This window comes from Branchiostoma lanceolatum, chromosome 8 (assembly GCF_035083965.1).
Source record: "Branchiostoma lanceolatum isolate klBraLanc5 chromosome 8, klBraLanc5.hap2, whole genome shotgun sequence".
NCBI classification, from domain to species: domain Eukaryota; kingdom Metazoa; phylum Chordata; class Leptocardii; order Amphioxiformes; family Branchiostomatidae; genus Branchiostoma; species Branchiostoma lanceolatum.
In genome coordinates, this window is record NC_089729.1 from 16,029,194 (window position 1) to 16,042,566 (window position 13,373).

Below are 13,373 nucleotides of genomic sequence, written 5' to 3' on the forward strand. Positions count from 1 at the left end.
GAACAGTATGAACAGAAAGGCCATTTTTGTGGTTACAACCCTATATACTGAAAGGTTCGTCACCTCCGACCTTAATCCTAACCCTAACATAGTTGTGTTGGAAGGTGTCAATACACATAGCGGTGTTGCAACATATAGGGGTGTTGGAACATAGGGCTGTCCCCATTTCTGTATCCTTAACATGTTTCTCTCCCAACATCTAAATAGGCACTGGAAAGTCAGCCTTTTCTCTCTTCTAGGGACTTCTTAGTATGTGTTTCTTTAGAGTAACCATAATGTTAAAACTTATAATCTTATTTCATTACCAAGGACAGTGTCACCAGTTTCAATTTGATTTACATTAGATGATCAGTACTTTTTTCTTTAGTTTGATAACAAAAGCATAATTCTAGTACTATGTGTTTCTTTGAAGTAACCATAAAGTTAAAACTTATAATCTTACTTCAGTACCAAGGACAGTGTCATCAGTTTCAGTCTTATTTACATTAAATGATCAGTACTTTTTTTTAGTTTTTATAACAAAGTATAATTCTACAATGTGTTTCTTTGAAGTAACCATAACGTTAAAACTTATAATCTTATTTCAGTACCAAGGACAGTGTCACCAGTTTCAGTCTTATTTACATTTAGATGATCAATATTTTTTTATAGTTTTTATATCAAAGTGTTATTCTACTACATATGTTTGTGTCTCTTTCGAGTAATTGTATAACCATAAAGTTAAAACTTGTAATCTTACTTCAGTACCAAGGACAGTGTCACCAAGTTCATTTTTTTCAACATGCTATATTCAGTACTTTCTTCCTGAAACAGACTTTAAAGCTTGCACTTATTTGCAACTCCAGGGGAGGGAGCCACAACTGGAGGGCTTCGAAACCTACCGAAATATCACGAGCTCCCGCAGGACGTGAGCGATGGGGAAGACACGGAAGAAGAGGTTACAATAACAGCGGCGGACTTCCAACCCGGTCACTTTTTACCACAGGGAAACGACAAAGCATGGACTCAGAAGGATCAGATCGAACTGAAAGAGATCGGAACGCAAAAGAGTAATGGACCAACTAAGGCTATAGATTCCGAATTGGATGTTCAGGTTAGCTCGGGATGGCTAGCCCTGTCAAGGACTCGTATTGCTTGCTTCCTGTTTTCCCTGAGTATGTGTGTGGGATTCTTTGTTGCCATGGCGATTGCCTTTCCGTGTCAAGAAGAAGAAGGAACACACTTACAAACCCCTCCTTGGCGGGTAACATTATCAGACGTAGGTAAGGAAGTGTTAAGTTTTTATGGTTTTATTTCTGGCCAATACTGGTGTCTTATGTTAAACATCGCTAAATCTGATACTCAAGAAGGACCGAGATCACTTTCATTTTCTTTCACTACCACATTTGTATCTTTAACGTTAAAACACAGTTATGTTGAATTCATCCTGTTTCCATGACAGCTTCAGAGTCCTCTGTGCGACTTTATGACATTGATGGCGATGGCTTGTTGGATGTTATACTTGGGTTAGGGACAACAGTAGGAAACGCCAGCGACAACTGCCTCTCTTTAGGTGAGTAACATCATATCATAGTTATAATGTTATGAAACATTCATTATCATGTATTTATTATGTATATAACGTTACATATATTTGTTGAAGGACTGTGACTGCCAAAGTGTTAAACTTTTAAATCCACTCTTTGCACAGTTGTAGCTTTGAAGAAACTGTGCGAAAACCAAGAAGGATGAAAAAAACTGATTGTCAGAGTTTCTGTGCACCCCAAAATATAAATTGTGAGACTAAGGGAGGAATAAGATGACATCTTCATAAGTCTGTAATTGAGCAGTTGTTTGCCCAGAATTTTGAGAATTTGTTTTGTAAATTCACTTGAATGTTTCACTTTGGTTCATGCCTGTCCATTCTTCGATATCATCTTTTCGACTCTTTTAGTCTTTAGATAGTTCCTTGCATGAAAGCCTTTTTCTGTGGTGTATCAAGGACAGTCACAGTACACACACGGTGGATAGCCAGGCAGAGCCAGCTAATGCAGGCTAATGCACACTATTTGGGTGACAAGCAGTCAGGCTTGAGAAACACTAGTACTTATGATTAGAACATACAGGCCCGGACCTTCAAAGTCCTAGGCGAGCATGCTTACCATAACTCCAAGCTATCATCTCTTCTTCACACCTTACAGGTGTTAGTCAGGGGACATGTGAAGGTGGGATCCTGGCGTACAACGGTGCCACAGGTGCACAACTGTGGCACATCACCACCTTCGGAGAGGTGTTTCTCCTGAGGTGTGGGGGACTGGACATTAACGCTGACGGGTGGGAGGACTGTCTGGCCACCGGCAGGATGGGTCTCCTGCTGGCGTTCAACCCAAAAGTTGGTGAGGAAGTGTCATGAGCAAAATATATGCCAGTCTTGGTCATTGATTACTCCTTTTACATGTACCCTGTAGTACCCTTTTGTGTTTTCTTTCTATCATAAGCCCTCGGGCCACACAGCTGTACGAGTGGCGGCCAGTCTACTGGTAGTGGTGTGTGTAGGAAAGGAAGTTAAATGGAGGTCCTATATGTTTCAGGAGAGTCACACCTCGAGCACGTTAAAGAAAACACCGTACTTATCAAAATGAGTAGGGGTCCTTCCAGGTGTGAGTGGTTCAAGACCTTCAATTTTATGGCCGCACATGGAGCAATTGTCGTATTGAGGTCACCTGACTTAGCGCAGAATGTTCCAGCCACTCCAGATCTAGCCCCGCCAATTGTAAGCTCCTCATAATTCAGCCCATGGCTGAGAAAGTAGCAGGCCCATCCAATAATACACCCAATAATCTCCCATATATTCTTTCCCATGTGCTAAAGCCGGCGTCACAATTCATGCGAGCGTCGGCCGACTTTGTAGATCGCCCGAAGCTCGCCGAATCTCAAAATCGCCCGAATGTCGACCGTATTTTCCAATGAAAATCTCAGGTGACGTACATTGAACACTAAAAATCCCCCATGAGATGGTACCATCTCTTGGACATGGACAAAGTCAGAATTGACTAACCTGGTAAAAGGCCAATATTTGGATAAACTTTGATTTCTAAAAATCGCCCGAAGCACGCGCAATCGACAGGACGTCGGCCGTACTTCGGCCGAAAATGCAAAATTGAAGCTCGCCAACACGTGGGCCGAGCTGAATTTCTTATTTGTGACGGGGGCTTAAGCAGAAAGTCTTCGGTATGCCTCAGTCAAACCCATGACCTGCCGCATGCTGGGAGAGTACTAATATGCACACTAGGCCATTGCAATTGTTAAAATCAGACAGCATCTGTTGTTTCCAGGTGAGGTCTTGTGGCACGTGGATCCCTCTCTGGTCGACCGCCATTGGAACTTTTACATGCCTCAACTTGTGCCTGACTTGGACGGAGACGGGGTACCTGACCTTGTGGCCGCTCATGGTGGTGACCTTCGCTTCAAACCACGGGTAAAGCTATATGATAGCCTATAAGATTGTATTTATTTTATCTACAATTTATCTACAATTTGGTTATCTTCAACTAACTAGCAGGGAGAAGTGAATGAGTATGAGGCACTTATTCATTTAGACTGAAATTAGAGATCTGTAAATTCTTTAACTTGCCCTTTGTATCATTCTGTTCTATAGCCATCATTGTATCATTCTGTGTGAAATTAGTACTAGTATAGACTCATGATATTATTATTTGACTTGCCATGTTACTACATGTGGCTTGTGGATTTCAGTTCGTAGCATGCTCTATTCAATGTTTTAGCTGTAAGTCTAGTGCTCGTAACTGAAGGAATTGATGAATGCATGATTGATAGATAGGTGGAATGATGGATGGATGAACAAATGAATGAATATGAATAAATGAATATTTAGACAAAATGATTCTAATGGAACAGCTAGATTTTAATAGTAATATCATACCATGGACAGGAACACAACAGGACAGCAGGCAGACTTGTGTTACTGTCTGGTGCCACAGGCAGGAGTATGGGGTCATGGGTGGACATGCCTGATGGACATGAGACCTACATGTCTGTAGTTGTGCACCAAACCAGGGACGGTTCACTATACGCCCTGTTTGGGTCTGGAGGGGAAACTATTGGAGGTGAGTGGTCTGAGTTAGAATTGTTTAAGATTAACTAAACAGGTAATGGTAAGATCGCTCTGTTGGGGTCTGTTGGCGTAACGGCAGGATGTTCAGCGCAGACCTCAGTGGGCCCGAGTTTGAATCACTGACACCACGGATGTTGTGCCTTTGGGAATCTAAAGGCATTTTACATGACTTTCCTCACTCCACCCAGGTGTAAAAATGGGTGTATTGTTATCTGTACATGGCACTGTGGTAATAACACAACTTTAACAACTTGAGCGCAGTGCCACGCAACCCTTGTCTGTCCAAAAGCAAAATGAAATTTTTAAAGATTTAGAAAAAATAATTTAAAAAATTATGGTAAGATTGCTTGACAAGTGGTTTTGATATTGGCTATATACTAGCTGTAGGAAGTAGTAGTGTCCTGAGGAAGGTAGCAGAAAGACTACGGAAAGCTAGCTGGCTAAGTTATTTGTTTTGGTGGCGAATGAAACTATTCATGGTAATACGTTGATGAAGGTTAGACATCCAGGTAATAAGATACGCCAAAAATAATTACTCAAGCAACTGGATAAGATTTTGAAACAGTCAGACGTTTCATGGAAATGTTTGACATTGCAGGTTCCCTGTGGGCCATCTCTGTACCTGACCTGTACAGGCGGGTGAAGGGACTTTCCCTAGTCGGGCGGCAAAAGATCAGAGGGTACCCAGGATCCTACTCTGTATGGAGAAACCATGGATACAACAACGGAATCTATGAACTGTACAGGTAAGGCAGACAAGAAAAAAAGACCTAGTCTGATGATTTGCCTTTTGTTTATTTGTTTATTTTTTATTTGCACAAGAAAGTACATAATACATACATTGTAATAGGATAAACAATTCATATAGATAAAACAAGTGCAGGAGGAGGGAAAAAGCATGATATATAGCTTATGCTAGGCCCTCCTTCTATACATTACTGTTCCCTGTCCATAGTGTTAAGTAAGGCTGTATAATGCCAGTCTTCAAAAGACTTAGAATATCAAGTATCAAGGAAGGCATTTTTGTTGAGTAGTTTTAAGAAAGTTCTTCAGAACTAACAATGTCATGTGTAGTCAATTTGACACACTTTCCTGGTTCTCCTATACAAAAGCATCACCTGTTGATTTGCCAATGTACTGCAGTGATGAACTTGGCAATCAAAGCAGCAATAGAAGAGTATGGGCTTCTTTAAGTAGATGCAAGCAATGTACTTGATATATATTATACTCCTGAATTTTTTTTAAGCATGGCAAATTAACATCTTACTGAAGAGTCAGTCCAGCAACTTTCAAACCAACAGAGTGTACTCTTTAAATTTGTTTGGTGTAACTGAAAATATTTGAAAAGTGATACTCTGCCAGCCTTAATATACTTAATGTACTTAATAGTGGCGTCTGTGTAGCACAGTGGCAGAGCATCCGGCTATGAACCAATAAGACCCAGGTTCAATCCCCAGTGGAGTACCCAGACATGTCCGGACATGCACCCAGACGTTGTGCCCTTGGGAAAGGCACTTAACACACATTTCCCATGTCCTTAGCCCAGCAGTAGGGTTTGGGTTGGCGTTAGGAAGGGCATCCAGCCGTAAAAACTCTTGCTACAAAAAAGGACTTGCACTTGATGAGGAGTTCTGGGGCTTCCCCATCCATGTGCAAGCACGTCTAACCCCCAGATGATGGGGAACAAAAGACGTTAAATTGGATAGAGAGAGAGAGAGAATACAAAATAAAAACGTTTCAACACAAATTTCACAGAAAACACAAAATGACCAATTCTCTACATCTTTTTAGAGCAACTGAAAATATTTGAAAAGTGATACTTTGCCAGCCTTAATGTACTTGATTTTAGAAAAAATATTAATTTTTCAACACAAATTTCACAGAAAACACAAAATGACAAATTCTCTACATCTTTTAGGAGCAGCTCCAGTAAAGGTGTGATATTGCCCCCTGTACTACTGGACATGACAGGGGATGGGGTCAGGGATATTGTAGTCACCTTGTTCGACGCTACGGTCACAGTTCTCAACGGAGAGACTCTGGAAGAAGTTTGGACAAAGCCATGTCCTGGCTGTGAATCCTACAGGTATGAATCAATGTTCAATTGTATTCCTTCATTCACTCATTCATATTTCGTGAAGATCAGATTAGGTTATAAAATTATGTTTCTGTCATCAGGAAAGTACTTTTACAGTCTGCATGGGGTCTCCAGTTAAGTTTCTCCTGCTTGGAACTAGATGTTAAAACACAGTATGCTCAAGAATGATACGAGTTTGAAAGCATGATATGGTAGCTCAACTCTCCTGAAATTTTCCCTCAAAGTCTTTGAGAAGTGCAGTTTGCTATGATTCCACTAGAGGGCAACAGGGAATCATACCTGGTACCTTTTGTAAGATCTGGTTTATGTTCAAAATTGGAAGTGATTTTATTCCCTTTTATAATATGAATGTTACAGTAGTAAATGTAGCAAAACCTTAGCTTTGAAAAGCTATTAGATTATATTTAACTTTTTAAAGATAAAAGTTCTGCTACAACATCTCATATATGGCCTCTCAGTCAATACTGACTTTTCCTACAATTTCACTTTATCCAAGTTTGTATTTTTGCCCAGTCTCCTTGCACCAGGGTTCTTCAACAATGATGATACACTTGACATAATGGTGAGGATCAACAAAGGGACATGGCCCAAATACAACTCCAGTGTGGTGAGTAAATTGTTTTGTATTAGGAATGTCAATATTATATTAAGTAGTTCGTTGGTTTTAACACTGTTTCTAACCATATACATATAGATAAGATTTGTTTAATTATCTTTTTGTCTAAGTTGCTATTTTGCTATAGTTGGTTGACATGATTATTGTTTGTTTGTTTGTTTGTTTGTTTGTTTGTTTGGTTGGTTGTTTGGTTGGTTGGTTGGTTGGTTGGTTGGTTGGTTGGTTGGTTGGTTGGTTGGTTGGTTGGTTGGTTGGTTGGTTGGTTGGTTGGTCGGTTGGTCAGTTGGTCGGTTTGTTCAATTTTAATGTAATAGTTTATTCAATAACACCTGTGTCTAAAGGCATAGGCATATTGTGTATCTAGAAATTAAGTGATACTGCTACATGTATTACCCATTTGTCCAACATTCAAATCTCTTCCTAAAGTTTGGTAAACGCCATCCAGAAACTTTATGATACATGTATACCTCTAATTAGGGGAAATGTTTCTTTGAAAATAGATGAAGCCAATTGTACCACTCTATAGCTATGTGAGCCTTCTTATGTAAGTCCATAGCACAATATAAGGCAGCACCACATAGGCAGAAATTATCCTACATGTAGGTGTCTGCTATTTCTTTTTCTAACAAGTAGGAAAAGCATTCACGGACAAGAAAAATATGAATGATTGGTCACTGTTTGTACCTTGTATTTCTGTACAAAATGAACAATAAAGTTTTAATTTAAAAAAAAAGATAGAGTAATGTAAGATGACATTCTGATCTTCACTTTGAATTGTTAAGTTTAGGGACCCAAAGTTTAGCTACATCTTCCCAACACCAAAATCTACAATACATACGAAGCAAAAATTATTAGAATATCTTTAAATCATCATTCAGTCACTTTGACATTCATTAACAACCTATAACACACCAACTAACCAACCACGATGTGCCTTTGGACAAACTAGCGTTTTCCATTGAATTCCATGCCAAAGGTGACAGATTTGAACAATTTCCTAGAAGGGCTTGATGGAAAAGTACAGACATGAGAAGACCTGTGATACACATTGCTGCTGGCAAGTCGGAGCTCTGAACTGTTGAGCCTGAAGACATAACACAATTCACTTTACTGCCTCCACATAGGGGGGTCCCAGACACCCTACACTGGGAACAATCTTTTTCAACCTGTACTTGTAAAAACATGGGGGGAAAACCGTACCATTCAGCAAAAACGGTTGCCAAATACGGCGGTCATGCTGGTTTCCTCGTCAAGGTCATGTGAAGGAAGGTCGCGTGAAAGTCGGGCGTGTCACCCCCTCCCCAGGGGGTAGACTGATCATTTGGCATGTCTGGGTTATGTGTCTAAATTGCCAAGTAGGTCAGGCTGCCAAGCACGTCTTCAAGAAAAGGATGGTTATCTTAAGTCTCTTCAGCACAAGCATTCACTCTCAATTGGTTTGTCCTTGATCATAACCAGCTGGACCATCAGCTATTTCTGAGAATACTGTAAATGCATTTAAGTTTGCATGGTTTTTATTTCGCGTTAGGGCGTAAATGGAGTGTTCGCGGTGGTTTCAAGTTCGCGTTTGAAGCAATAGTAGTGCTGTAGTCATTGGTGGGCAAAAGTTTTGCGGTAGTTTAGAGTTCGCGCTGAAGAGTTCACCGCGAACGCCGCAAACAATTATAAAACCACTGCGAACATTTCTGCATTTACAGTAGTTTAATAGGACACTTTAGTGTGATGCATGATACATTTATCACTTATTTTTCCACATTTCCAGGATGATCATCTCTTTAGAATATCTTCAAATGCTCTTATTATTATCATTCTACACTCTAGTCATTAGTTTACGCGAAATGATAGATAAATGATGATGATGAGTTTATAAGAATAGTTTGCACTGGTACCTAACATGTTGCAATGACTTGACTTACTTGACTTATGTCGAGTGTCAGTCCTCCTCCGCCACTCGAACCACTCTGTCAGCCCAGAAACGTCTGTCCTCCATTGCCTTCTCCAATGACTCAGAGGTTGCAATACACCTCAGAAAATTATCCTGATTAGATTTTCAAGATCTTTAGGGTCAATGAACTTTTCTTGTGTGATTCTTTTACATGTAAGTGCTGAGTTGGCACAGTGCTTTCACACCAGGGGTTTAAGTTAAAGACACTGGGATGTCACATAAAGTGTTTCACCACACCTACCAAAGAAGTCTACATCCAGACTTTTAGCAGGTCATTGCACTTGTCTCATTCTCTTTAAAAAAAGTGCTAAATTAACACCAGCAGAGGTAACTAAACACAGACTGGGATGTACATAAAATGCTGCGACACACCTAGAATCTCTATTTTTAGACTTTTACATGGCCATAAATTGTTTGGTTCCTTTTAAAGCATTTTCACAGTGCTTTAAACCAGAACCACACTTGGTAGAACCAGGCACAATATATTAAATGCTGCGACACACATAGAATCTGATAGATTCTCTATTCCTAAACTTTTATGCGGCCTTTGCTCTTTCCTTGGAGCTGAGGTTTGGCTATGATTAAAGTTGATTAATTATTTCTGTTCTTTTTAACCGGAGCCACATAACGTGTAAGTCTGCCATGTACATGTACAATAAATGTTACTATTCACATATCTGATAATTTCTGTCACGTTTATAATTACACTTCACTTTTACGTGGCCATTGTACTTTCCTTGTCCTAAGGTCTTGTTCTTTTTTAAGTCTTTTCACAGTGCTTCAAATCAGAACCACACATGGTGTAGACTGGCATGTACATAAAATGCTGGGACAAACACTAAAAAGAATGTCTATTTGTAGACCTTAGTCTTTTAGATTTCCGCAAGCACAGCATGGTAACTCCTTTTAGAGGTCATAGAGTAATTGGTGTGTGACCTTGAAGGTATTGTCCCCGCTGAGGTGACACGTAGTCTTTTCGCACAACTTTTGTAGCGGTTTTCAGGTTAAGGCAATAGAAAGAAGGCTAATGTGCTCAAGGTGTATGCTCACTTGATATCAAATAAAGAATATTCAGTCTTGTGCTGCAAAAAAAGGGGCAGTTGACTTTAATCAAACAATGCAGCCCATGCGTATATGTCAGAAAGGGGAACCTAGCTTAGTTTTATAGCTGAAAAGTTATGGCTGAGAGTACATGATCTACTACTGAGAAACATACCAGTGCACGACCTTCCACACCCCCCACCAACATCAGGTGAACATCTGGGGAAAATTTGGTAAGAGAACTGCTGAACTCAGCGTCTAGGCTTCCCAGGTCAAATGAGGCCATGCAGATCTCACATATTCTGAATCTGAATCTGAAATGCTATATTGTACATGCATGTAACATGAGAGAATTTTGGGTAGTACAAAAATGAAGTTTTGTCAAACATTATCCCTTTTATTATCAAGAAAGTTAGAGATAAGTTTAAACAAGATCATTAGGTGTTACTGTTCATATAGGACCTAAATTCGTCCTTTAAAAGAGCTCCAAAATACTCCATGGTTTGGAGTATATTTGACTTCACCCCCTTACCCATACTACTTTAAATATTCTGCCAGACAAAAATGGCACCACTCACTGGCATTATGCTGCATTGTGTATATTGGGAATCGCAGAAACAGACAGACAGACAGACTGTCAGATAGACAGACAGGCAACCAAGGGTACCGGTAATGGATCACTCTCTTAAAGTCGATCCCGGTTACACGTAGCAGACTATGGCCTCCTCCCCCCAACCTTATATCTCAACACAGAACTTTGTATCACTTTGATAACAAAGTTTAACGTAATTTAACCCTCTTGTAAAGATGGTTGGTTATGCCCCTCAGTCATGCAATGGTTGGAAACACGATTGTCTCTAAAAGATTATAGGACTGGTATGACAGGCCTAGAACTGGTCAGACTGATCCCAACCTACCATCAACCTCGTTTGGCTCTAAGTCAGGTCGGGGGAAGGTTGGGGGATGGTCATGAATGTCTGACTGGCTTTAGGGTGAAGCAAACTGTAGAAATTATGGGATTAAGACTAGACAGTGTGAAAATAAAATGAATTCTACAAAAATCTACCGCCTAATTTTTCTTTGTACAACCAAGTAGACTGAAAAAGAATGGCCATTAGACTAAAGTAACACAGAAAACATATTTAAAAATCATTTGGCTTCAATCAGCATTTTCACATAACCTGCTGGGTGATCCTAAATTCACTGATCACAAAAATAATGCTGAACACTCAATGACCGCAAGTAGCACTGGACAGAAGCTGGATATATTTGTGTAGCAAGGATTGCACCCCAGTGTTTGGGCAAATATTTTCTCACCAAATGTTTTGCAGACTGCGGTCTGGTCAGTAAGATAAGGCTCTAGAGGTTAGGTCTGATTTGTTCACTGATATCAGAAGTATTTGGGCACTGATCGAAAAGCAAAGCTAACCATTTGGACTGGTCAGTAGGTCAGAGACTGGTCCATTTCAGCAGTAAGAGGGGGGTTAAGCAGATGTTTTATGTAATATACCCACCATGATCTAGTCCCCTTGTCTATACATGAGTTACAGTGAAAGCAGGGACAGGGTTACAGTGAGAGAGAGATATTTTGAAACTGTTGTAATACAACTGCTGCAGTTGCTCGTATCTGAATTGCATTGTTGTTGTTTTTTTAGTGTTTTTTTAAATATATAATTACTTCCCCGGTAAACCGTCTCAAAACGTAACACACCAGGTTTGTACATAACAGTACGGGCTGCATATACAGACAGATTCATTTGATCCACTCACATCGGGAAGGACCCCTACTCTTTTTGATAAGTCTGGTGGGTTTTTTAACATCCTTGCCCAAACACTGGACCGCGTGCACCTCCATGTTTGATATGTCAGGAGCGAGGGACGTCCTTAACCAAAGATAGGTACTCATTTTCACCTGAGTAGAGTGAGGAAATCGGTGTTAAGACGAGGGCAGTGCCACATCAGGACCTGTCAGGGATTCAAACTCAGTACCTCTACCTTCCGAGCCAATAGCCCTAACCACATACAAGGCCACCGCGCCTGCACCTCTGTACGACAGATGAATAGATTTGACATCATATCACGCCAGTGGCAGTGCAGTGTTTGGATTGGTTAAGACCAAAGAGTTGCAGACTGTCTTGATAAGACTGTGCATTACATCTTAGATCTAGGAACTGAATGATTTAGGACTTATAAGTCATTCCACACTTGAAAATGCCATCCAGAAATTCTTATCTAATCATGTGTCTCTGAATACATGTACCATACATACAGTCATGATCATGTACATCTGAGTACAATCACCTTTCACAAGAAAAAAAGAACATGTTGTATGACACAAGTTTCATGTGTGGAAAGATGAATAAAGTGCAGTGTTTTTTTACTATGACATAATATGTGTCAGGAGAATTCTGTTACATGTCCATAACATACGTTCCAAATGTCTTATAAATGGTTTTAAGTCAATATTTTCTGGGAAAATAATAGGGCGTCTATTGTGTTCAAGGTGAAAGAGTGAGTGATGTCTCGGGCCCGGTCAGGAAAAGGTCAAGGCATAGTTTCCCAGACTGTTGATGTCTCCTTGACCCGTTAACTTAAAGAAAACAGTGTCGTCTACACCCCTTAACAGAGACGTGTGAACGTGTGAACCGCACAGTTGGCCCGTGTTGTTTGTAAAGACCGCGACCTTTGAGAGAGCCACAACATCCCTCCCCACCTGGCCACCAGCCCGCAGACCAAGCCAACGTCTCGTCGTGAATCACGCGCGTCGTGTTTACCGACTGTCTTGTCTCTCACGCCCGGTACAATCTGGTTCTTATACACCGCGGCTTATGTACCAGACATGGAAGGTCAGCTACCCCACCTCTGCGTACTGTTATTTTGCTTTTACATGGTTTTTCGTAGCCTTGGATGCCAGACACCTTGCGTGAGGCCAATCCCTTTGGTTGGGGGAGCAACATATGCCCTGCTCACAGAGTTAGCATCCTACGCTGCCTCATGCTAGGTGTCTGGCATCCAGGCTAGGTTCTCCTTCTTAATCTGCTTCATAATTATAGCTACATTGTGAAGAACAGAGCAATCTTTCTAGTACACATCATACAATGTACGCTGTAGAAAATGTACTAAAACCTTTTCCTTTTGCACCAGTGCAATGGCCTTGTTGTGGAGTGTTCGCCTGGCACAAGGTAGGGCGTGAGTTCGATCTCCGGCCGGGTCATACCAAAGACTCTAAAAATGGTACAATCTGCTTTCTCTGCTGAGCATTTGGAAAAAGAATATGGAGGTTAAACACACATCACTACCAGCGGACCAGCCCCCTGCTATAGTGATGTAAAGACAGATGGGCGTCACCCCTATATGTCTTATCAAGACGTCTGGGATACTTTGAGTTTTCCTTTTGGCTGGCGTGTGATAGAGATACATGTATAGCATCTATTCACTCAGTTTGCAACATACATGTGTGACATTGAGATAACATTCCAGGTGTTAGGAAGGTCCTTTACCGAGAGCATCCCATTGTGCAGCTGTGCATGCAATTATCATGTTGAACTTGACCGTCAGT

The 13,373-nt window shown here is 40.7% G+C and overlaps 1 protein-coding gene across 1 annotated transcript in view; it reads left to right on the top strand.

Annotated features, from left to right (window-relative positions):
- Positions 1-13,373, top strand: part of LOC136439666 (protein FAM234B-like) — a 39,843-nt gene that overhangs the window by 8,115 nt on the left and 18,355 nt on the right. The window contains exons 2-9 of the mRNA XM_066435179.1: positions 846-1,262; positions 1,442-1,552; positions 2,181-2,375; positions 3,315-3,457; positions 3,932-4,106; positions 4,713-4,860; positions 6,033-6,200; positions 6,726-6,819. Of these exons, the coding sequence (XP_066291276.1) occupies positions 846-1,262; positions 1,442-1,552; positions 2,181-2,375; positions 3,315-3,457; positions 3,932-4,106; positions 4,713-4,860; positions 6,033-6,200; positions 6,726-6,819 (1,451 nt within the window). The remainder of the gene's footprint in view (positions 1-845; positions 1,263-1,441; positions 1,553-2,180; positions 2,376-3,314; positions 3,458-3,931; positions 4,107-4,712; positions 4,861-6,032; positions 6,201-6,725; positions 6,820-13,373) is intronic.